The sequence below is a fragment of the Lepidochelys kempii genome, chromosome 1 (genome assembly GCF_965140285.1).
Source record: "Lepidochelys kempii isolate rLepKem1 chromosome 1, rLepKem1.hap1, whole genome shotgun sequence".
NCBI classification, from domain to species: Eukaryota; Metazoa; Chordata; order Testudines; family Cheloniidae; genus Lepidochelys; species Lepidochelys kempii.
In genome coordinates, this window is record NC_136380.1 from 238,916,016 (window position 1) to 238,941,926 (window position 25,911).

A 25,911-nucleotide genomic window follows, 5' to 3' on the forward strand; every position below is an offset into this window, starting at 1 on the left:
GAATAAACCCCCATGTTCCTGTACTGTAGAGGAACTTTTTCCACCACACTTAGCTGTAGTAACCTCTTTACCTTCTGCACAAAGAGACCCTCATGAGAGGGGTCCCTGAAAAGGGATGGGGAAGGCGGGTGGGAAGGGGTAGTAGAAAGGAACTGGAGGGTATAACCACATTCCACTGTGCTGAGGACCCAGTGGTCCGAAGTTATAGTGGTCCAAGCCTGGAGGAAAGGGGAAAGGTAGTCAGATAACACAGGGAAAGATGGATCCGGGAAAGAGTCTGGTAGGTCGCCCTTGGGCACACCCTCAAAACAACTGTTTGGCCCCCTGCTTATTACGGGTTGAGCCCCACTGGGCAGAGGGTGGAGGCGGGTGGCTCAGGCGGTGCTTGTAACCCTTGGCTCGTTTATAGGGCTGGTCCTGCCGAAGCTGGCTCCCCTGGCCCTGAGGCTGCTGTAGTTTGAACCGCTTATATGCCGGGGCTGGGACGTAGAGACCCAGGGTTTTCAGGGTGGTGCGGGGGACCTTGAGGCCATGCAACTTGCTGTCTGTTTGCTCTGCAAATAGGGCCCTGCCGTTGAAGGGCAGGTCCTGCAATGACTGCTGGGCCCTGGTGGACAACCCAGAGAGGAACACCTGGTTATGTGACTCACCACATGGAAATAGCTGAAGCCAGGTGTGGGCAGCAGCATCTGATGCCTCCTGGAGGACTGCCTTGGCCGCAGTCGTGCCCTCATCAAGGATGGTTCGGAAATCCTCCTTGAAAGCATCGGGGAGCCACCCTTCAAACTTGGCTTGCCACATACTGAAGTCATATCGGCCAAGGAGGGTGGTTGGCTACCCTCAGCTGAAGGCTGGAAGACTAATAAACTTTACATCTGAAAAGATCCAGCCTCCTCAAGTCTTTATTTTTGGCGGTGGCCCTGGGTTGTCCCTGCCTCTCCTTATGGTTAACTGCCTCAATCACAAGGGCACTGGGGGCTGGGTGGGAGTATAAGTACTCACGCCCTTTGGTTGGCACAAAGTACCTCTCGGCTCTTTTAGAGATAGGCACCAGGGAAGACAAGGTCTGCCACAGGGTATTAGTGATCTTGGAGACCCCTTCATGAAGGGGTAAGGCCAAGGACCAGAGGACGTCAAACAGAGTCCAAAGGCTCTTCCAATTCCTCTGCCTGATGCCCCAGTTTAGAAGCGACCCTCTTCAAAAGTTCCTGGTGCACCTTGGTGTCATCCTGAGGAACTGGATGAGGGGGCCCCATGATAGCCTTGTTTGGCAATGACGATACCAGTGCCACCTCCACATCCATTGGTGGTCCAGCAGCTTGCTCCACTGGGTCCTCCTGCACCTGCAGGGTCTTACCGCCTGAAGCCTCGAGCAACGGAGTGGGACAGGATACTGAGGCTCCAGCACCAATCAGGCAGCCTGAGAAGGTTGGGTGAACTTCCAGGGGTTCCATGGGTACCATGGTGCCAGCCACTGCCTTGGGGCCATGGGACAGGTTTTGGTGCTGATAATGTAGTCGGCACCACTGGTACCCGGGCTTGTCCTGCAGTCAGGGAACCTTGCTCTGAGCCGGAGCTACCAGCAGAACGGTTGGTACTGGGCAATGAGGATCGGGCTGAGCGGTGGCTCTTGTCCAACCAGTGCCAGTCACTACATGCAAAGCTGACCAGTCCGAGCAAGATTGTCTTGGTTGGGCTCTCAGGGACCAATGGCGTTCAGTGGATCTGCGCCAGATACCGGCGATCCACGCCTCACGCTACTCGACCAGTACCGGGACGTCAAACGGGACTGGAAGCTACTACGGGCTGGTTGCTGGGAGGATCGCCCTGAGTAGTGCAATCTCCTTCTTGGAGATGGGCAATGATGGCCTGGCGATTGGCGGTCTCTGGTGTCTGATCGGTACCGGACCCTTGGAAACTGTCGGGTCTGGTCCCAGAGTTTCTGCCAGGTGGCACATGCCACAGAAGGTCTGCACCAATCCACCGGCAAGGTATGCCTTGAGTCCCTTGATCGCTAACCCTGGTGCAGGGACCGAGGAGGGCTCAGCTGAGCCTGTCTCTCTAGTCCTAAGGCATGACAGCTTCAGGCGGGCGAGCGATGGCAGGACATCCCTCTTGATGGGAAATGGTGCTGCTGGGGCAGGGACAGACGTATAGGTCCCAACGCGGGCTTTCCTTGAGACCAGGATACCACTGGAGCCAGTGTGGGTGGCACCAAGAGGGTCAGGATCTCCTGAGCCGCTTGAAGGGCTTCAGCCGTCGACAGCACCTGAAGCTGGCCTGGGCCCGCAATGCTATCTGGGGTCCCAGGCAAAGTATGGGATGGGCTGCACTGCTCGACCTAGGCTGGGGCCCAAGTTCCCAATGGGGGCATTGAGCAGCCTGGCATGGGTCATGGCTCACCCCCCGCCCTCTCCTTTCCCTTCCGGGAGGTAGGAGATCTTCCCCTCAGTCTTTTTTGGCTTCTTGACCGGAGCTGTGGAGGGGGACTGGTGCTGGCTCATGGATGGCGCCAGTGGAGCACTGCACACGGAGGCCGCGATGCTTGGTGCGGAGTTGGACCGCTACTCCGGTGCCAGAGTGAGGGCCAACTCCATCAGGACTGCTTTCAGATGGATATCGCGCTCCTTCTTCATCCTAGGTTTGAAGAACTTGCAGATACTGCACTTGTCACTTATGTGCCCTTCGCCCAAGCATCTTAGGCTGCTGGTATGTGGATCACTGACGGGCATAGGCCGTTTGCATCGATCACAGGGCTTAAAGCCTGGAGACTGGGGCACGGGGACTGGGGTAACTAAGAACTACTAACTATATACAACTATATTACAGGTTTTCAAAGGTCTCAAGAACTGAGAACAAAACAATGCTAGAAGTTCCAGCACCATCACTGGTGGCACGTAGGAACTAAGGGTTGGGGGGAGTCACAATCCTATGAGGTTATGAACTTAAAAAGGTATGTAAAGATAGAAAAATAGGTCTTACAGGGGACATCTCTGGTCAGGAGAGGAAAGATTTGCTCATGGAATGTGACCAAAAAGTAGCAGCAGAGGCAATCCAGATGCAGATCCGGGCAAACAAGCAACAGTTTGAGCATGAAGGAAAAAATGGCAGCACTTCAAATGAAGGAGAAGGAGGCTGAGAATGCAGAGGAAAGGGTATACCAGAGACACCTAGCAGAGGTTGAAACTGAAAAGGAGGCTCATAAAATGCACATGGAAGAGATACAAGCCGAGAGAGAAGCACATCAAAAAAAGGTAGAGGCTCACACGCTGCAATGCCAAGTCCTGAACAGGCAAAGAGAACAGCCTGTGGATACTTCTCCTCTCAACAGAGACTGGGATAAAACCTGCCAAATTTATAAAGAATCTAAGTATCTTGGATTTTTATCTACATTCTGTGGTGTTCATAAAATTCCAGAAGAAAACTGGATGCCAATTCTCTTGACCAAATTGACTGGCAAAGCGAGGCAAGTGTCTAATGAAATGGGCTGGAGGAAGCTTTGAATTATAAAAAGATTAAAGCAACTATATTGCAAAGGTTAAAATTACTCCTGAGTCCTATAGGTTGAAATTTAGTAATCTTAAGATGTCTGATAATGTTACTTATGTGGAATGCAAGGTAATCCCTCTGCACCCCAATTTAAAAGGGCTGAAAGGTTTGAGAATAAACCTAACCCCAATTTTGTTAAATAACCTCATAAAAGTCCAAAACATAAAACCTCTCACTCTAACCGGAAACAGGTGATCTGTAATCACTGTGGGACCCATGCCATATAAAACCCAATTGCCCAAACCTTAAAAACACCCAACAGTCTGCACCCACGAAACCCGCCTTGAGTGCTAATGATGTTAAATACAGTGCTAATGATGTTAAATACAGAGGCTAACCATGTAAGCACTAACACTGCCACCTGGCGTGCAAATGCTGTCTCTTAGTCTGAAAGGAGATGGAAAAGGAAGGGAATGACCCCACAAATTATATTAATGCAGAGTCTTTGGATGGTGGCAAAGAATTTATTAACAGCGCAAAAGTTAATAATGTTAGATGTGTAGGACGGCACGGTTAAGCATCTGACATTGCTTTACTTAAGAGAAGTCTTGTCAGAGCAGGACATTTGTTGCCAAATAAAAGTGTAAATATTTTGGCTCTCTGAGTTCTCTGTGAAAGTACTTTTGGCCAAAATCCACCTGGAGGGGGAAATTTTTAAAGGTGATATTGTGGTTGGTATTCGCGATTTGCTACCCGCTGATATCTTGATTGTTAACAACATCGTAACTATATTTAATCAAGCTAATATCATAACCAGGTCACAGGGAAGGTATGGCTTTGATGCAGCTGGTGTCAGTGAGGAAAACTGTGAGCAGGCAAAGAGTGTCTCCCAGTTTATGACAGTTGAGAACTTGTCTGATATGATTCTGAGGTGATTCTGGACTTAAATTAAACACAGGAAGAATTTGTTGCTGCTCAGAGTAGTGCCCCAGCTGAAGAAGGAAGGAGAAGATTTTTTATGAAAAATGGATTTTTGTTTAGGAAGGCTCCTTCAGGGAAAGAGGCTTCCTAGTGAACTTGTGAATGAATGGATAGCTGTGCCTGAAGAGTGCAGGAGAGAATTGCTCCAATTAGCTCAAGAATCATTGTCTGTTGAGAGTAGCAGTGTACGCACTGAAAAGACTGTCTCCATTACTAACTGCTAGAGTTTTTCAGCTGAGCATAGCTCCACTGACTTAACTCTACAGAGCACCAGGAAAGGTGGCTTAGCGAAGGTTTCAGAAGGGGAAAATGGAAAAAGAATTTTTGGGGCCTATAAAAACGCCCTGTAACCAGTTGGCTTTGCCCAACCAGCATTCTGGAGTAGTACAGTTGTTGGCACATGGGTATTCCTATGCTGATTCTTTAATGGAAAATGCCCAGGACAGGGAGGCTGATGCAGCACCTGTCCATCTGGCTTGTGCCTCAGATCCAGAGGGTAGGGTGGGTAACTGACTTTTCAGAGCAGAGCAGCCAGGCAGACGAACCGTCGTCGGGAACACAAAGGGTGGTGGTAGACAGACTCTCACCTCTAGACCCTTTGAATATGTCCTAGTGAGCTCAGGCACATCTGATTCCATGTGGAAGCACAATTTAATAGCTGAAAGTCATCAGGACACTGATTCAGACATGCAGGTGGAAATTCTCTTTGAGAGAGAGGCCAGTCTCTGAAGATTCAAAGTAGATTCAAAACGAAGCAGCCAGCAGTATCTGTGAACATGCAAATTAACAGGCTGGGAGGGGGAAGGGAGCTTTGCCACTTACCCAAAGAAAGCTGCTGAGAGGATGCTGCTGGAAATGGCCCACCTGATAATCACTTTAGATAAGCTATTACCAGCAGGACAGTGGGGTGGGAGGAGGTATTTTTTCATATTCTCTGTGTATATAAAGTCTGCTGCAGTTTCCACGGCATGCATCCGATGAAGTGAGCTGTAGCTCACGAAAGCTCATGCTCAAATAAATTGGTTAGTCTCTAAGGTGCCACAGGTACTCCTTTTCTTTTTGCTAGAAACAGACATTCCTGGTCAGCAGCAGAGTTGTTTACACAAGAAGGCTCAGATTACAACCCTACAGGAAGTGGAGAAGGGCTGGGTCCTGAAGGTGAGGGCCACAAATTAATCCCAAGAAGGTAAATAGGCTTTTTACATGTGCACAACCATGATGTTGGGAGACAGCTCCACAGACGGTCTGCTAGTATACAAGATTCCCCTACATCCTTACCTCACCGAACACTCAAATACCACAGCCCTCAAGATATGATTGAATTAAAGGCATATGCCAAGGGAAATACTAAAATAAAGGAAAACCTAGTGACTAGTTATGGTGCTAATGATAAACCTTGTTTTTGATCACACGGTTTATCATAAGCACCATAATTTTCATTACAAATGAACATTTACAAGTATTTTTATACTATGCTTTCTGCTTAGACAAAAGAAAAGGAGTACTTGTGGCACCTTAGCGACTAACCAATTTATTTGAGCATAAGCTTTCGTGAGCTACAGCTCACTTCATCGGATGCATCCTTTTCTTTTTGCGAATACAGACTAACACGGCTGCTACTCTGAAATCTGCTTAGACAGTTTGTCTCTGAGGTTAGTTTGTTCAGTACCCTTCTTGAACCTCTGCACAGTGATACCTTAGTATAAACATAATTTTTTTTTTTTTAAATACAGCATCACACTCCGAACGCAAAATTGATGTAGGAATGGGTATCCCGGACACTGTTGACTACATCCTAAGAATTTCCCATTCTTTGTAAGGACTGTTATGGGGGCCACAATGTTACTGAACCCCTTTACAAATCTATTGTAACAATTAGCCAGACCAATAATGGATTGGACCGGCTTCTTTGTTCTAGGGGCAGGCCAGCTTTTGATGGCCTCTACTTCTAAGAGATCAGGGCATACCAACCTCTTGCTCATACTGTGTCCTATATAGGATACTTTTGCAAACCCTAGTCCGCATTTGGAGACCTTGGCAGTGAGGTTGAGTTCCTTCAGCTTTTGTAACACAATTCTTATGATTTATGTGATCTTGCCAGGAGTTACTGAAAACAGCTAAACTGTTTATACAAGCTCTGGCAAATGTTTGTAATCCATTCAATACTTTGTGAACCAGTATAGTGATTTTATGGGCTGACAACTATGCCACCTTATGATAGAATACACCACCAGTCTGAGGTATATGCCCTGTATTCTAGCAGTTTGACCTGAGATTGGTGCTTTTACCGGTGTCCTATTCCAGATGGAGTGACACCTAGATTATCTTTAATCTCCACCCCATCCTCAGCATTTAGTAGTCCCACTTCTTCTTTCCTTGTTTTGTTCTTATTTATATGGCTATAGAAACTTTTACTATTGGTTTTAATTCTCTTTGCAAGGTCCAACTCTGCTTGGCTTTTGGTAGGTCTCACTTTATCCCTACTCTTTCTGACCTCTAAGAGGTAGCTTTCCTTGCTGATCCACCCCATCTTCCATTCCTTGTAGACTTTCTGCTTTCTCTTAATCACCTGTTTGAGATGCTTGCTCATCCAGCTTGGTCTCAAACACTTCCCTACAAGGTTTTTCCCCTTGCTTGGGATTCAGGCTTCAGATCATTTCTGCAACTTTGACCTAAAGTAATTCCAAGCCTCCTCTGCATTTAGATCCTTGAGTTCTTCAGTCCAGACCACTTCCCTAACTAATTCCCTTAATGTTTTTAAGTTTGTCCTTTTGAAATCAAGGACCCTAATTGCAGATCTATTTATTTTTTGTTTATCCTTCCATTTAGTTTAAACTGAATTAGCTCATACTCCCTAACACCAGCTCTTCTAGGAGGTCCTCACTACTCACCAGAACCAAAATCTAAAATGGCATCACCTCTTGGTGATCAGCAACTATTTGGTAAAGAAATCTGCCAGCTATCACATCCAGGAAAATCTGGACTCTACTATTATTAGTAGCACTTGTCCTCCAATCTATATCTGGGAACTTAAAGTCTCCCATAATCACTCAATTCCCAGTAATACTTATTTCATTAAAAACATTAGAGGTCTCTCTCCATATCCAAATCGGATCCTGGTGGTCTGTAGCACACCCCATCTGTTGATCAAGCACTATCCCAGGAGACCCACTACTAGCTTTCTTCCCCAAAGTGATTTTAGCCCAAACAGACTCTGTCTTATCCATTCCGTTACTTCTAACTTCTTTCCAGTCTACCTCATCATTACATACAATGCTACTCTACCACCTTTACCTTTATTTCTGTCTTTTCTGAACACCACATACCCTTCAATACCTGTACTACAATCATGACCACTATTCCACCATGTTTCTGTTATTCCTATAATATCTGGTTTCACTTTCTGCACCAGTAGCTCTAGTTCCTTCGTTGTGTTACCCAGGCTCCTTGCATTGCTGTACAAACATCTTAGTTGTTTCTGTTTCCTCACCTGACTGAGTAGTCATTCTGCTGCCAGTATTGCCTACCTGACTGTTAGCTTCTTTGGTATCAGCACTCTCTCTCCTCTTAATGTTCATTTTCCTACCCACTGCCGTTACTTTCTCATTGCTGTATCTTTTCTTACCTGATTTTCCTCCTGCTCAATATTAGAATCAGGTGTGGAGATTACATGAGCATCTCCCCAAAGTTCCCAGTTTAATGCTCTTTCTATCAATGGTTCCAGCCTCCATCCCAGATGTCTATTTCCCTCCCTACTCAAGTGGAGTCCATTCCATGAGAACCGTCCTCTGTCCATGAATGCCTCCCAGTGGTCAGACATCCCGAAGCATTCCTAATAGCACCACTGAGCCATCTGTTGAGCATCATAATCTTGTCTTGCTTTCATTTTCCTCCTCTAGGGACAGGCAGAATTCCACTGAAGATCACCTGAGCCTCCGTTTCCTTAAGCGTCTTCTCCAGCCTGGCATAGTTTTCCTTGATGAGTTCCAGCGAGAATCTAGCTGTCTCATTTGTTCCCACATAAAGTCAATCAGTAGATTCTTTCCTGCTCCCATTAGGATCCTCTTCAGGATCAGGCTCACATCCCATATCTTAGCTCCTGGCAGACAGCACACACCCTTCTGTTCTCCGGATCAGCTCTGGTGACAGACCTGTCTGTTCGTCTTAGCAAGGAGTCACCAATCACATAGACTTGCTTTTTCTTGGTGATGGTGTGATTCTCCAGACTTCCTCCTGTTCTTTCTGGTTTCAAGTCCTCTTGTCTTTTATTCTCCCTTGCAATCTTCTGTGAGTCTTCCTGTATCCTCCTGGGGCTCTGAACTCTGGGTATCTCCACTGGCTCTTCCCCTCTTCTTATGACTAGCCGCTGTTCTCTTCTTCCTTGTCCTCCCTCCTTCAGTTACAGCCCCTTCTTCCTTTTTCAACTCAGCAAACCGGTCCTGAGCTCTATTTCCCCTTAACTAGCCAGTCCTTTCCTCTGCCTGATTCTCATAGTCACACGCTTCCACTGGCCACTTTCCTCACCCAGCAGTCTCCACTCCAAGTTCTTCAATCCAGCTTGCATCTGTGAGTCTTGGCTTTTCCCTTCAACCTGCTCTTGCCTTCTGTCCATCACCTGCTTGGAACCCTTCAAAACTCAACCATAGTTTTCACCTGCATTTCCAAGCCTCATATCTTCTCTTCCACCAGCTCTGTCAGGCGGCACTTCATAAAAAGCAAGCTCTTTTCAGGTACCTGCTCAGGAAAATGTACATGCCACAGTTTCCATATCTGGTCATCCTCATTTGTCTCTTCCATTCCTTGGATCACTACCACTGCTGCCTCTGTAGCTGTCATACCCTACCCTCCTAAGCACCTTTCAGGGAAAAAGAAAAAACAAAAACAAAACCCCAAAACAAAAACCCAACAAACCCAGTTTGCTGGCTCCTGTGCTGCTGGCTGACTGCTTGCCTGCCTTTATAGGACTCCTAATCAGGAAAGCCCCGCCCCCTAATCAGGGTTCTGCTTCCCACACAGCACACTGCCTCCTACCAGCCTCTGCAAACTGAACAGAACAAAACAAAAACCAACCCCACCCCCCAAAACAGAAAAAAACACACAACACACACAAAACTCACTCACTGCCTTTAAGGTACAGGGGCTTGCCCAATCCTCCCTTCTCCTGCAACAGACCTCCCACTCAAACTCCCCCTGTTTACAGCTCTGTTTGCTGGCTCTTGTTTTATACCCACTTCACACAGGTACAAATGAAAGGGAGTAGAGAATCAGGCTCCAAGCATCTAAATGTTCTCTAGGTTAAGAAGCACTCCAAGATTTTTTTTTATCATTACTGGTGTTTCTCAGCCTAACGCTGGGGGGACGCTTCCAACCTGCCTTAAACTTGCTGTAACAGACTGGAGAAAACATGATGGTTTAAAAGTGTGTTTTTGAACTATTAACGTTATGATTGTTAAACAGTTCTTATACCAGGGTAGAAAGCGGTCTTACAGATTCTTTCACTGGGTTTTCACACTGATAGCACCAAATGCATCCTGATGTAAACAGAGAACTTTCACTGTGATCTATGGGAACTGTGCTCACTTACACCAGGGCTGAATTTGGCCTCTAGCATCACAAGTTTTGTCAAGAGGGCTGCCACCAGCCATAAGCTCAGAAATGCCAATTATAATGTAACAATTTCCTAATTCAGTGTTTAAAGTTTTCAGTTTATTCCTGGAGATAAGCCATTTTTACCTATCTATGAATTTTTAGACAGCTGCCCTGAGCAGAATAGGTGCAGTTTTTCTTTAAGACACTACCACAACTTTCTATGGGTCAAGTTCTGCCCCCCAACAGGGCTCCCACTGGAATCTCTGAAAGTTGTGCGCGTCTTTGAAGGCAAAATTTGGTCAAGTCTTAGGACACTCTTGCACCTTGCCAGGTTTTCTATCACGGGGTCCAGTTCAATACATTTTATGCATGTTAAACATTTATTAATGCAAGTAGCCCCTCTGAAGCCAGTGGGACTCCTGGCAAAATACTGCTCAACATGCATAAGGGTTGCAGAATCAGCCCCCTTAACATGCATGATGTACTAATTTCTTTACCATGAGTCCCACAGTAAATTGAGTATTTTGAATTGTACGTAACTAGTTAAGCAAAAATCACCCATTCGGGATAGTTAAGGAAAAAAACCAGTTAGGTAGGTCAAACTTGACAGGGACCACAATTATATCATACAGCTTTAAAATTAAAAAATAAGACTTTGTAGAGAGATCTGTCTGGGAAACAGAATAAATATGCTAGGATGGTAATATACAATTTAATCCACTCATGAATAAAGATGCCTGCAATTCATTTGTAGTTTGGCCACTCATGAGTTATCAGGTTTTTAACTTTTTTGGATAAATGCATTATCTTATTCCAACTCATCATCAAATACAAATTATTAAAATAAGACATGGACAACCACAATCTTTTAGGTTTACATGCATCTTGAATGAAATTCAATACTACAGTCTAGAGAGCGAAAATGACTGCTTTAAATATACAGGAACAGAATGCTTAAAAAGAGCACTTACTTGCCAATCCTTTTTCACAGTTCTTCGTGACTGAATTTGTTCTGCATGCCTTATAACTGCAGGTTGATTCACTTGCACTCTTGAGATCGAGCCAAGGTCTACGAAGAAGACTCCCATTAGTTTTAGTGTATTTTTAATATATTTTAGTGGTATTTAAAAATGAGAGGTCCTCCTTATAATTCAAGTCCTTTGAAGGCAGCTTTGGACTCATGTGTCCCTTTAAGGGCTTAAAGGCCTTTCACCAATCCAAAATATTAAAAACCCCTTTAACGTGACACCTTGTCAACACTTATTCAAGGGAAGGGTCTGTGAATCAGATGTATATACTGACTTTTTGTTTCCCTTTAAAACTTCTGAGTTAATTTAATGGTGTTGAAGGATGGCAGATTACTAGTCCTAGACTCTGAAATCTTCTATGCCTATAAGAAGTACAGCACAGAAATGGCGGTTCAGCTTCCTCACACTGCCCACCAGTGTGCTTCACTAACCCCTCACTTGTCCCTTGAGGGGCAAGAGCATGCTCGCTCAATCTTTGGCTGCTCTCTGCTCAGGCTGCCAGTTATAACCAATTGTGATGTGGACACTTGTCTCCTGGGTTCTATACTCATGCCATCACCTTTCACCAAAGCTACCACACAACGCCTGTGATGGTAAGGAGTTTGGGTCACTGTTGTCCTAGGAGAATTTAAACTAGGAGCCTACAGATCAGGCCCTGTATTTATCAGTTTCTAAATCATCCATTTTTTAAACACACACACACACACACACAGACTCTCTCAAAACCTGTAAGATGCTACATACTCCCTAAGAGGTGCTAAGCACTCTCAGCCCTTAAGGAAATTGAAGGCAGAACATTCAAAAGTGGGTACTGAGTTGGATGTTGTGCATCCACAAACTGCAAGTGAAGTCAACAGGAGCTGTGGCTTCTCCCCACCTCTGATAGTCAGGTCTAAACTGTTCCAAGCTGAGCACCAAAAATTGGAGGCACCCACAATGAACATCCACTTTTGAAAACAGGCTAACTAGCAAATGAGAGCTGAGGGCACTCAGCACATTCCAGGATTGAGCCTTCTACATCTTCAACTTTTAAACTTCCAAGGACATGACAATGCAAATGTTTGAATTAATGTTCACTTGTGTACATATCCTCTTGATCAAGTAATGAGTCAATGATGAAACTAAAGGCGGACAGATATAAGCAAAGAAAAATAATCTATAAATCTATGGTCAGCTAAACTGCAACTAGTTCTTCCTAAATATCTCTTGACCAGGGAATTAAACCCTGTGCCTGAAGATAACTTACCTATGGACAGTGCAACGATTCAAGGGTAACATTTCCAAAAGTGACTAGTGATTCCGACTGCCTCCATTTTTTAAAGCCCAAATAGAGGTACCTTGAAGGGGCTTAATTTTTCAGGAGGTGGGTGCTCTGCACTTTCTGAAAAATCAGGTCCCTTTGAAGAGTCTTAGGTTGGACACCTAACAGCTGATGCAACCAAAAATCACAAAGCACCTTTAGAAACCTTGGCCCAAGTCTTTTTCCTCATGGGACTCTAGGGTTGACTATGACTAGCTAACCCATTTTTAAAGTTGTTAAACCTTATCGATGTTTGTGTTTAAAATCATGTTAGTTCAAATATATGAGACAATGCATTTTTAAGCACAACCTGTTTTCCTAATTTAGATATGACCTGGGACTTGCTGGAAGCTCAAGGAGGAAACAAGTGTGACTGGAAAGTTAAGGACAGATGTGGTGGGAACGCAGAACAAACGCAAAAACTAAGGCCTGGTCTATGCTAAAAAGTTAGGTTGACTCAGTTATGTTGCTCAGGGTGTGAAAAATCCATACTCCTGAGTGATGTAGCTAAGGAAACCTAATCCCCAGTATAGACCGCACTAGGTCAGTAAAAGAATTCTTCCATCAATCTAGAAACTGCCCATGTAGTGTTTTAACTGCGTTTATCAGCAGAGTAACTAGAGACATCTGTACAGAGCTAACACCATGCAAAATTTTAACATCCCACCATGCCAACATTTTCTTACTACCATGTATTTATTTACAGATAATTAAACAAGCAACAAAGACAGAGAGAAAATACTGGCTGCAAGCAGAGAAATCAAAATGAACCAAGTGTGTTAGATGTAATTCTAGAGAACAAATGATCATTTACAAATTTGTAAAGTTTCCATCAAGATTATAGCAGCATTCACCATACACATCCACTTATGCTTTAAAATCAGAGTGGAAGGAATTTATGTAATTGCAGAATCATTGAGGTTCTTCTGTTATAAAATGTGTTTGCATGGGCTAAGTCAAAAACCTGCACATTCTGTTTCAAAGGAACAGCACTCTGGTCTCGCCCCACATCTCTAAAAATATTGGAAAGGGCTATAGCTATATGTTCCTATAACCTGGGGTTGGTGGTGGAATTTTCATCCCTTTAAGAATTTTTGACAAATGAAATGCAACCAGAAGACCTTTGAACATGCACATATAAACAGTTTAACTATAAGGTAGCTGATCCCTTAGGGCTTGTACACATTAGCACTTACTTCGGTATAACTTTAAGTCTCTCAGGAGTGTGGAAAAGCCACAATATATGTTACACTTACCTAAGTGCCGGTGTGGACAGCGCTATGTCAACAGGAGAAGCTCTCCCGCCGACTGGAGCACCCATGGGGGAAAAAAAAAATAGTGGGTATGCTGCACTCACCAGGCACAGCTGTTTGGCTGCACCCCCAATCAGCTGCTTGGCAGCGCCCCCAATTAGCTGATTGGCAGCTGGAGGAGGGCAGAGAGCACATAGGAGCCACAGGGAGGGGGCAGGAAGAGGCAGAGTGAGAGCAAGGCCTTGGGGAAGGCAATGGAAGGGGCGGGGGGCCCTTGGGGCAAAGTAGGGGTGGAGCACCCACCAGGGAAAAGAAAAACTCAGTGCCTATGGACAGGAGCTCTCTGCACTAGCAGCGCTTCAAGGGCGCAGCTACATCGGTGCAGCTGTAGCAATTCTAGCGTAGACTATCCCTTACAAAGACCTCTGCATCCTCTGGAGCTAATCTGATGTTGAGACCCTGAAGTGATCAGTGTTCCTGGCTTCCCAGAAACCATTATATACAACGATTGACTTAGTCTACTGATAGGAATTAAAACATGGATCTGTGTCAGAGTTGTGATTCTCCTCCTACGTGCCTAGTGTACAGGCAGAATCATTAGACCTTGCTGCAATTTATCAAGACTCCTGATAACTTTACTACGTACTGGGGGCAGCATGACCTTTCAATCCCTTTGGAAGACTTGATCAAGTCTTTTAGAAGCTCAGTACTTTGTCTGAAATGTTTCACCTCTTCTCTAATAAGACCTACTGTCCACAGTTACTCTGGCGCTGGACGGCAAACAGTGAAGAGTCCCCTTTGTTCATGATATCTTGATTCTTTCCAGACTCACTCACTGTGTTCAAGGCTACGAAAGACAACTGAGTTGATCTGTCAGAAAATTAACTTTGTATCACTTCTTCATGGAGCTAAAACGTCTGTCGTAACACAACTGCTTGTATAGAATATGCAAAGCATGCAGAAGAGGAAGAATTTGAATGTTAAATCCAATTTGTTACAAATCAATAATTCTTTCCTTTTGTGCTATCTTATGCCATAAACCTAAATCTGACTGAGCATGAGTCTACACAGCCAAAGCTGTCCACAGGTTAGCCTACCTAAGTGACACAATAGCAGTGAAGACAGCGCTGCAATGACCTCAGAGTGGGCTAATGAGCCGAGTACATACCCAGGGACCATGCAAGGCTTGTGTTACCCGCACTGCATGGTCTTCACTACTATTGTTATCTACACTAACTGGATTCAAGCATGTGTGTCAGCTGGCCTGCACACAGCTTTTTGCTGTGTAGACAAACCCTCAGGGGGTAAGAAGAAACTTCCCCCACGGGCAAGTTATTCCATTATTATCCACTTTGGAGTCTTTAGCAACTTCCTCCGATGCATCTGATACTGGGCATTCTTAGGGACATGATACTGTACTAGATGATCTAATCTGGTTATGGCAGTTCATATGGTCATAGTTAACCCATGGGTCAAAGCTACTGAGGAACTCTGGGTAACTTTCTCTGGGAGGGAGAATCACAGACATATATTTGAGGAAGTAACGAGCATGTTAACAGATATATTTGGTTTAAACAAAAGACACAACTGAGTCTGTGCCATTCGAGAGATGGCTGGACAACTGGGGAAAACCAACAATCCCATTAAGGGAGTCTTCTGTTAACTCATGTTTTCAGCTTTCCCATTCAATACCCCTTTAAAAAGTCATCTGCTCATTATCATTATTACTACAGCACCAAAAAAGCATGCTGGGTGCTTACCAGAACAAATAAAACAAGAGCCTAGATTTTTACAGATTACAATCCTGAGCGAAGCGATGCCTAAATACTTTTAAAAATCTGGACCAAAATCCCTGCCAAGAAGAATTTACAATCTAATATTAGACATGAGAGGGTAACAAAAAATTGTAAGGGATGTGGTGTGGAAGGACAAAGGTTATGGTAATAAGCAGGAGCAGATGGAGACTCCAATGCAGCACAGATCCTTTCTTCAAGCACACATCTCTATTAATTAAGAAGGGGGTGGAGAAGAAAAAACAAATAAATATGTATCAGCATAATCATCTCTAAATAGATTTTCAAAGTTTGCCATGTGGGATCTTACCAGACCTTTAAACATAAATGTCTTTAGTCAGAAAAAAAATCAGTCTCAATCCTAACTTTTGTCTATTAAAATTCAGAACATAACCATTATTTTAAAACAGAACTGTTTGCCTTGGATTTTTCCCCCCACTTTATGATTGAGCGAGTCTGGCTAGGGAAAACTATATTTAATTAGGCTCATTAACCTTGCAGTGTGAACACTCTTTTTTTTTTTCAAATAAGTCATCTGCTAGTCATCTGCATAGTCATGTGGCTTCAGGGATAAAAGCAATTAAAGCAGCTACATTACAGCTAATTAGCCAATATTCTGTAATCACTCTCTTAAAGTTTACTTTTTCCTCTGAAGACATCTGAAAACCTTCAAAACCGTAGTTAAAACTTTAACAGGAAAACCATTCCCTTTTGAATTGGCAACACAAATCCAATAATACTAAGCTATTCCTTCAGTAACAAATAAATTAAAAATCTGCTTCAATACATAACTTTATAAATACCCAAGCTACATAACCCACTCTTTTTTTAAATACAGATTTGCTCCTGACCAGAAGTTGGACTTTTATTTAATCCCTTTGAACAGCTAAATTGAATGCTTAAAAATTAAAATATTTTTTTAAAAGATAGTGTTTGCATATTTTAGTGGTAAAGTGAGAAATTCAACTAAGCATAGTCCAAATCCAGCCTCCCACACTCATTTACATAGGCCTAATGAGTTCAATAGAACTACAAATGTAAGTAAGAGCTCAAGGATCAAATCTCATAACGGAATGTGTTAAATTGGCTACCATTTGAGGTTTGATTTTTTGAGTTAGAAACTATGATCATATGTGATATTTTGGGTATCACCTAAACCGTAAGGGGTTCTGTCACTACATGCATTGTAACTCTGGGGGCCTATGTGCTGTGCAGTGGTTGTTCAAATTTCTGACACCAGCGTTACTTTGAACAGCAACAGAACCTAGTGAAAATGTCCCTGCAATGGTGACTGTCAGAGAGCATTTTCTAGAATTTATTGACATTGACGATACTACAAGAGCTGGTATGACAAATGTGCTTCTTAAAAAGCTGGAAGATACAGGAATTGCAATAGCTGACATGAGAGGTCAGGGCTATGATAATGGTGCCAACATGAGAGGAAAGAACAGAGGAGTACAGACACGGATCCGAGAGTTAAACTCTCAAACTTTTTTTGTCCCTTGCAGTTCTCATTCATTGAACTTGGTGATTCTGTTGCTGTTAAAAATGCACCATTAAAGTCATTTGTTCCGTATGGCTGTCAGGTGTGCAGTCCAGAATAAGAGAGTAATATCTTGCTGACTTCAGATCTGCCACAATCTTCTGTTTGACTTTTGTTGCCAGTAACTGTATGATCTCATTTTGAATTGTTTTTCTAAGGTACTGGTGGGTGTACATTTCTTGGGTGGTGACTATTCTTAGATGCTCCTGCAGTACAGCATCAAACTTAGCCATCAGCTCCACAATTTTAAGGAAGTTTCCATTGTTTGGCACATACAGCTGATCTGAAGTGCCACACAGTGCTATGTTTTGGGTAGCAAGCATTCTCACAATGGCAATGAGCCTTTTCAGAACTTTTTGCCAGTAAAGAGACTCTGATGTAATCTTCTCTTGATGCTGATCCTCTATGGTGGCCTTTAAACTTACTCTCATCTCAAGCTCTTTCAACCTATGGAATGCTCTCTGGTGATTTGCTGCCTTCTCATGGCATGACAGATTTCTAACCAGATTTTTCCAGTCCTTTGTTCCTGGAGAACCCAATGTAGCTGGAGCATTAGACTGGAAGAGTTTGCAACAAAAACAGTATGCAGCATTCTGGGGTTCTGAGTACATAAGCCATGGCCTAGCCACTTTGTCACCATTGGGGATTTCATGCCAGTAATGTGTTGGATGGAAACTTCTATTTTCATTGTCTTTAGGGAACATGAAGTTTTTCACTTGCTGTGGCCCATGCAGTACAAGGAAGTCCCTTAGGCTCCTGCTCAAATGGGTCCACAGTCCTGGATCATCTAGACTTAAGGAACTAAACTCAGCAGCAGCTGTTTCTTGCGCCTCCACCACACTCTTCTCTGATCTACACTTTTCTTCAGGAATGTGCATAGTTACATCCATTTGAGATGGAGATATGGACGCTGCAGTAGCTGCCAGGTCACGGGCACTCTGACTAACTGGAAGATCAGGCATCTCCTCACTACTCACATCCTCACTGGGAAGGCTCACCGTAAACATTTGTATCTCAGGAGAGCTCCTTCCTGCTTAGATAGAAAGAAAAGGAAGCTTTTCTTTCTTTTTCTGAATGCTGCCCCAGAAGGGTGTTTTCTTCTTTCTCTCATGACTGCTGTTCTGTACCAGCTATAGTGGCTCTCAACACTCCATTGAAGGGGACAAATAAGCCGGCTTGTAGCAGGGCCTGAGTGAGGGAAGATATCAGCCTCTTAAGGGCCTAACTGGCTCCTACTGCTTCAGTTGACTTCCCGTTCGCCTCAAGTGGGTTCAGGGAAGCAGCAGGAAACAGGAAGCTCCCTGAGAAGCTGGTGTGAATCAGTCCAGGCTCCTGGGGGTGCTAGAGAGGTACATAGAATCATAGAATATCAGGGTTGGAAGGGACCCCAGAAGGTCATCTAGTCCAACCCCCTGCTCAAAGCAGGACCAATTCCCAGTTAAATCATCCCAGCCAGGGCTTTGTCAAGCCTGACCTTAAAAACCTCTAAGGAAGGAGATTCTACCACCTCCCTAGGTAACGCATTCCAGTGTTTCACCACCCTTTTAGTGAAAAAGTTTTTCCTAATATCCAATCTAAACCTCCCCCACTGCAACTTGAGACCATTACTCCTCGTTCTGTCATCTACTACAATTGAGAACAGTCTAGAGCCATCCTCTTTGGAACCCCCTTTCAGGTAGTTGAAAGCAGCTATCAAATCCCCCCTCATTCTTCTCTTCTGCAGGCTAAACAATCCCAGCTCCCTCAGCCTCTCCTCATAACTCATGTGTTCCAGTCCCCTAATCATTTTTGTTGCCCTTCGCTGGACTCTCTCCAATTTATCCACATCCTTCTTGTAGTGTGGGGCCCAAAACTGGACACAGTACTCCAGATGAGGCCTCACCAATGTCGAATAGAGGGGAACGATCACGTCCCTCGATCTGCTCGCTATGCCCCTACTTATACATCCCAAAATGCCATTGGCCTTCTTGGCAACAAGGGCACACTGCTGACTCATATCCAGCTTCTCGTCCACTGTCACCCCTAGGTCCTTTTCCGCAGAACTGCTGCCTAGCCATTCGGTCCCTAGTCTGTAGCTGTGCATTGGGTTCTTCCGTCCTAAGTGCAGGACCCTGCACTTATCCTTATTGAACCTCATCAGATTTCTTTTGGCCCAATCCTCCAATTTGTCTAGGTCCTTCTGTATCCTATCCCTCCCCTCCAGCGTATCTACCACTCCTCCCAGTTTAGTATCATCCGCAAATTTGCTGAGAGTGCAATCCACACCATCCTCCAGATCATTTATGAAGATATTGAACAAAACCGGTCCCAGGACCGACCCTTGGGGCACTCCACTTGATACCGGCTGCCAACTAGATATAGAGCCATTGATCACTACCCGTTGAGCCCGACAATCTAGCCAGCTTTCTACCCACCTTGTAGTGCATTCATCCAGTCCATACTTCCTTAACTTGCTGACAAGAATACTGTGGGAGACCGTGTCAAAAGCTTTGCTAAAGTCAAGAAACAATACATCCACTGCTTTCCCTTCATCCACAGAACCAGTAATCTCATCATAAAAGGCGATTAGATTAGTCAGGCATGACCTTCCCTTGGTGAATCCATGCTGGCTGTTCCTGATCACTTTCCTCTCATGCAAGTGCTTCAGGATTGATTCTTTGAGGACCTGCTCCATGATTTTTCCAGGGACTGAAGTGAGGCTGACTGGCCTGTAGTTCCCAGGATCCTCCTTCTTCCCTTTTTTAAAGATTGGCACTACATTAGCCTTTTTCCAGTCATCCGGGACTTCCCCGGTTCGCCACGAGTTTTCATAAGAGGCTCCTCCTCCTCCTCTCTTTCCCTGCAGCTCCTGCTGCTTTCTGTTACTCCCTCTCACCTTTTCTCCTGCCTGTTATGTCTCTTGTGCCCTCCTTCCTCCAGCACTGCATTCCATCATCTCTGTGCATCTAGAGCAGGGAGAATCCATATGCACCAGCAGCAGACAGAATTTTATACACTCTGGGTCCTAGTGGCGCCCCCGCACAGTCTGGCACCTGAGGCGGCCGCCTCAGTTCGCCTCATGGTAAGGCCAGTCCTGCTTCCTTTCAGTTCAGCCTCCCTACTCCATCGGACCTCAACACCCTCAGTTCAGCCCCGCTCCCGGCAACCTCCCCCATCAGTTCAGCAGCTCCCACCTCACTCAGTTCAGCCCCCTCAGGCAACCTTCATAGGCAGTGCTCCCAGCCCATCTTAAAGTATAACATCCAGTCTTTAGGAATGGTTAATGTTTAATGCTTCAAAGAAAGACAAACAAATAAGTCCTGAATGAGAAACCGTAAGCCAGTTTCTACTCTGCTGTAACATTAGTTTAATAATCACAAGAAAACATTAATATTTAATATTTAAATCAAATGGCCAATCACAAAAAAATTTCAGTTTAATAATTAAGCCAATATAATGATATTTACATCCTTTGTAAAGCACTTTCACATCCACTAATGAAAATCACTATATCAAAGCTAGGTATTAATAATAATATTAAAACCAGGTTTATGCTCTCTTGAACAAGGATGCCACACTGCATTATATAAATGCCACTTTCCAACAGGCTAGATTTCACATGTAAATGGCTCAGAAATGCCAACTATAAAAATACATACCTTTCAAATAAACTAGATTATATTCCCGGTGGAAAAATCCATCCATCCATCCATCCTTCTACTCTCAGATTTCTGGGCTGAGGAAAATGGGCAGGGTTTTGTTTGTTTGTTTAACATTCAAGAATGCACTTTAATCATTGTAATTCTGAGGACACTGTTTTGCAAAGGCAGATAATGATGTAATAATGATGAGAGTACAGGATTGGTAGCCAGGTTTCCTGGGTTCTAGTCATAACTTTCCCACTGATTTGCTGCAGGATCTCTCACCCCCACATCCACCTGGGGCTAATCATTAGGCACCTAAGTTTGAAAACGTGGCCTAAAAGTACGGCACCTAAATAAGTCGCATATTTTTAAAAGGTGTTGAGCCCTAGCTGCCACATACTAATGCTCACGAGGGAAAGTTTATTTCTAGACGCAAGTCAGGCTCTACACAGACTAGCTGCATCTCTGGTTTTAAGCGTCTTTTTTATCTTCTGTCTGTAACGTGTGTTACAGGGTGTCCCTTCTTTCTCTGATGTGGCTACCTCGTATGAAAATCTCTCTGAGATGATTATGATAAACTTCCTGGTAGAAAGTCTGTATATCAGTTTGCTAAACCCACAGTGAAACCAAATGAGGCAAGAGGGGAATGCTAAAGGCATGCATTACAAAAGTAACTCCTCTAGGGAGAATGCTTTCCAGAAAAAGTCTATTTTATTCATCTGATACAGTCGTAGCCCGTGCCGCACCAAATCAGACCAATGGTCTATCAAATCCACTATCCTGTTTCCAGGAGTAGTCTATACCTGGTGCTTCAGAGGAAAGTGGTAAAACATGCAGACTAAGCACCTGGTCAGGGCATCTTTGGAAGCAGTGTGGGAGAGGACAGATTCCTTCTTCCCTGATGCCTGTGACAACCAGTTTATATATAAATACAGGAGATTTATTCCCCAATCTCAGCATGTATAGCTACAAATGGTGTAGACTGTAAAATTTTCTAGCCCTTTTCAAAATCTGCCTTCAGTACGTGACTCTCTTGTGGCAAGCAAATTTCACAGGCTGACTGTATTCTGTATGAAGTGGCATTTCCTTTTATCTGTTCCAACTGCACCTGCCCTTTGTTTTAATCAAGTAACTACCTTCTTCTAATATTATGGGACAGTGGGGGAGGGAGCGAGAAGATGGAATTAATGATTTTTTTTATACTTTACAGAAAATAGGAATGGAAAATTGCAATAAACAAAGGGTGATTATATAATATGGCATGAGTTGAGGACAACAGTGTCACTTTCATTTATGGAAAAGATAGGAGTGCTATACTCTTGGTATTTTATAAGACATTTTAGATGTACAAGTGGCACGTTTTAGCACAGAAGAGAAGAGAAAAGAAGAAATCAGATGGAATAATCTTTTAAAATTATTTGTAAATATATTTGACCACTAGGGGTCTACTAGTTTCAGAGTAACAGCCGTGTTAGTCTGTATTTGCAAAAAGAAAAGGAGTACTTGTGGCACCTTAGACCAATTTGAGCATAAGCTTTCGTGAGCTACAGCTCACTTCATCGGATGCATACTGTGGAAAATACAGAAGACGTCTTTATACACACAAACCATGAAAAAATGGGTGATTATCACAACAAAAGGTTTTTTCTCCCCCCACCCCACTCTCCTGCTGGTAATAGCTTATGTAAAGTGATCACTCTCCTTACAATGTGTATGATAATCAAGGTGGGCCATTTCCAGCACAAATCCAGGATTTAAAAAGAACGTGGGGGTGGGGGGTAGGAAAAAACAAGGGGAAATAGGTTACCTTGCATAATGACTTAGCCACTCCCAGTCTCTATTCAAGCCTAAGTTAAGTGTATCCAATTTGCAAATGAATTCCAATTCAGCAGTCTCTTGCTGGAGTCTGGATTTGAAGTTTTTCTGTTGTAATATCGCAACTTTCATGTCTGTAATCGCATGACCAGAGAGATTGAAGTGTTCTCCAACTGGTTTATGAATGTTATAATTCTTGACATCTGATTTGTGTCTAGTAGAAAACTTGAATCACCATCCAAATTGTGTGCAGTAAGCATTGCCGGGTAGGCATTAGGAAACTGCTTTGCACTGCCATTGAAAGGACATTAGCACAAACTAGCTAAGCCCTTAGAATACCTGCTGAGCCCTCCCATTTTGCATGGGTCTAGGAGAAAAGGTTTGTAACACGGGCAGCTGCCATCAGAGCAAAGCCATGAAACTGGCAGAAATGTGGACGTTCAAAGTGTCTTTTTTTTATGCTTTGACTTTGATATGAAAAACTTTCAGGTCATCCGACCAAAATCTCTCTCTGCATTCCCCAGCATAAATATGCCATTGACAGTTAAATCACTGCCTCTTGAGAATCCACTGGTGTCCTCAGATGCTTGTTTGCATGCTCTGTCCAAACAATGCCCTTTATTTTAAATAAAAAGAAAAGGAGGACTTGTGGCACCTTAGAGACTAACCAATTTATTTGAGCATAAGCTTTCGTGAGCTACAGCTCACTTCATCGGATGCATATGAAGTGAGCTGTAGCTCACGAAAGCTTATGCTCAAATAAATTGGTTAGTCTCTAAGGTGCCACAAGTACTCCTTTTCTTTTTGCGAATACAGACTAACACGGCTGTTACTCTGAAACCTGTCTTTATTTTAAATGACTCTTTCTGCTTGAAGTTTATTGTACATCTAAAGAATTAATACATATAGGACCTAAGCAATCCAAAAATATTTAAAACAGCAGCACTCCAAAGTTTTCAAAAAGAGCATTTGATTTTTAAAAAAATATATTTTATTTGTGCCCAATTTGGAAAACCTTGGGCATGTTTTTTTTAGAAATGCTGAGCACCCATAAGTCCAACAGAAGTTAATGGGAGCTGCAGGTGCTCAGAAAATCTGACCCTGGGTGTCTCAGATTTGGTTCCCAAACACCTTAACATTTGGGACACAGTATCTGTCGCTGCACAAGGAAGGTTTTACCTACCTAAAAAAAACAGTCCAGAAATATTACTATTCTTTAAGAAATGGATTTAAAACATTCTTCCAATATGCAGGCAGGAATACCTCTAACATTATTTTACATTTTAAATGGACCTTTAGCCTGATGGATCCCACAGTGCTTTCCATACTATAATCTTGCACTCAAAATAAGTCCAGGAGAAGAGCTGTTTGGGAGAGGGAAAACAATTAATTTCAGAAGGGAATACTTGCTATAGAAATGTTTTGAACACACTTGAATGTGAATTATAGAGAATGAGTGGTAATAATAAATGTATATAGTACTTTTCTGCTGTAGATTTCAAAGTACTTTACAAATCATTATTTTTGAGTTTTGTTGTAGAAGCTAGAGACCAATGTATAGAATGACTTGACCAAGGTTATGCAGCAAGTCATGAACTCAGCCAGAAATAAAAACCTGGTGCCCCTGAGTTAGTCCCATAACCTATCCACCAGACAATACTACCTCCCTTATATTCACTTAGACATGTGGATCTATTTGAGGACAATTTACTGAGAGGGATACAACCTGCTTTGCCTGATAATATTATAGGATTCTACATAAACACTTCACAGTGAACCACATAGGTGATCACTATATAAGATGTGTACATTAAAGTAAGTGTTTAAAAAAAACACATGCAATCTGCATGAATAAGGTTTGCACATACCCTCCAGTACGATGGTATGAGTCAAACACTGAACATTATCATACATATTCCAGCAAAAAGATGTCTTTCAGATAGGGATACTTAAGAGTAATTCTCCTGTAACTTCAAGTTACCACAGATCATACACTAGATCAGTGGTTCTCAACTAGGGGTACACGTGTGTACCCCTCTGAGTACACAGAGATCTTCCCGGGGGTACATCCACTCATCTAGATATTTGCCTAGTTTTGCAACAGGCTACATAAAATGCACTAGCAAATTCAGTACAAACTAAAATTTCATACAGACAATGACTTGTTTATACTGCTCTATATACTATACACTGAAACGTAAGTACAATATTTATATTCCAACTGATTTATAATTATGTGGTAAAAAGGAGACAGTAAGCAATTTTTCAGTAATAGTATGCTGTGACACTTTTGTATTTTTATGTCTGATTTTAAGCAAGTAGTTTTTAAGTGAGGTGCAACTTGGGGGTATACAAGCCAAATCAGACTCCTGAAAGGGGTATAGTAGTCTGGAAAGGTTGAGAGCCGCTGCACTATATCACAGTCACTCAGCAGCTTACTTGTAGGACATGCAACATTTCAAAGAGATGGAAATAAAAGATGTCCTGTTGGTTAAAGATAATGTAATGGAGGGCAAAAAAAACCCCGCAAAAACCCAGTAATCTTGTGGGGAAACTCAAAATCAGTCCCTCCGGCGGGGGGGGATGGAGGGAAATAATTGCTTTTACTCCAGGAAAGAAAAAGGAATGTACAGAGCAAGGTGAATCCCTTGATTCAATGAGAATGCAATGAGTAGAAAAACATCCCATTCTCTCACTACCCAGTAAGGATGGTGCAAGGAACAGAGAAAACATTGATTCGGTCAGAACCCTAGAGTCACAAAACAATCAGGGCAGGGAGTCCTGCCATGTTTTTGTGGCACTCGTGGCGTGTACCTAAAGCTGTTTGGAATAGCAGTGGTGACAACTCCTGAAATGTTTTTATAAATCTTGCCCTATTGAGGTATTACTTAGAGCCTCGGGTTCTGGAGACAGGTGATTACAAGTGAATCTCAGCATTCCTTTAACAACAACAAAATATATTTCTAGCCCTCATGGTTATGCAGAAAAGCTTGACAATGTGACCCTTGATTAGCATAAAGGCTAAAGAACAAGGAAAATAAGAATAACCGAAATTTTTATGGCTTATGATTTTTTAAGCCAATCTCATGATGTTGGGGGCCTTGACTCAGGATATTTGAAATTTTGTGGTTGTCACTACTGAAACAGTGTGAAAATCTGATTTATAAACACATCCCTGGATTATAAACCAGGTTTGGAATCAGCCCCTTCATACTGCTTTACTAGTCTCTAGTTGTGAGCAGTTACACCCTTGCACTGTTGTTCTCACAAATGTTTATGGACAGCGAATTTTGGGCCCAGACCCCATATTTGTTTAATCAAGAAAATAATCTGTTTCAGAAGAAAGCAGTTCATAAAAGTAAGGTCAACCCTTGCGAAAAAAGAAAAATACTACGTGGCACAGACTAATCACTAAGTCCAAAGAGCAAACTCCAAATATTTAATCATCAAAACCTTGAATGATCCCATAGGTTGAAATATGCTCATAAAAGCTACTC

The 25,911-nt window shown here is 43.2% G+C and overlaps 1 protein-coding gene across 4 annotated transcripts in view; it reads right to left on the minus strand.

Annotated features, from left to right (window-relative positions):
• Positions 1-25,911, minus strand: part of DERA (deoxyribose-phosphate aldolase) — a 91,349-nt gene that overhangs the window by 62,241 nt on the left and 3,197 nt on the right. For 2 of the 4 annotated variants that reach the window (XM_073319078.2, XM_073319068.2), the window contains exon 2: positions 11,031-11,128. In XM_073319078.2, coding sequence (XP_073175179.2) covers positions 11,031-11,128 — 98 coding nt within the window. Of the gene's footprint in view, positions 1-5,057; positions 5,236-11,030; positions 11,129-20,614; positions 20,692-25,911 lie in introns of those variants that run through there. The other 2 variants (XM_073319088.2, XM_073319097.1) reach the window with 2 other exon arrangements.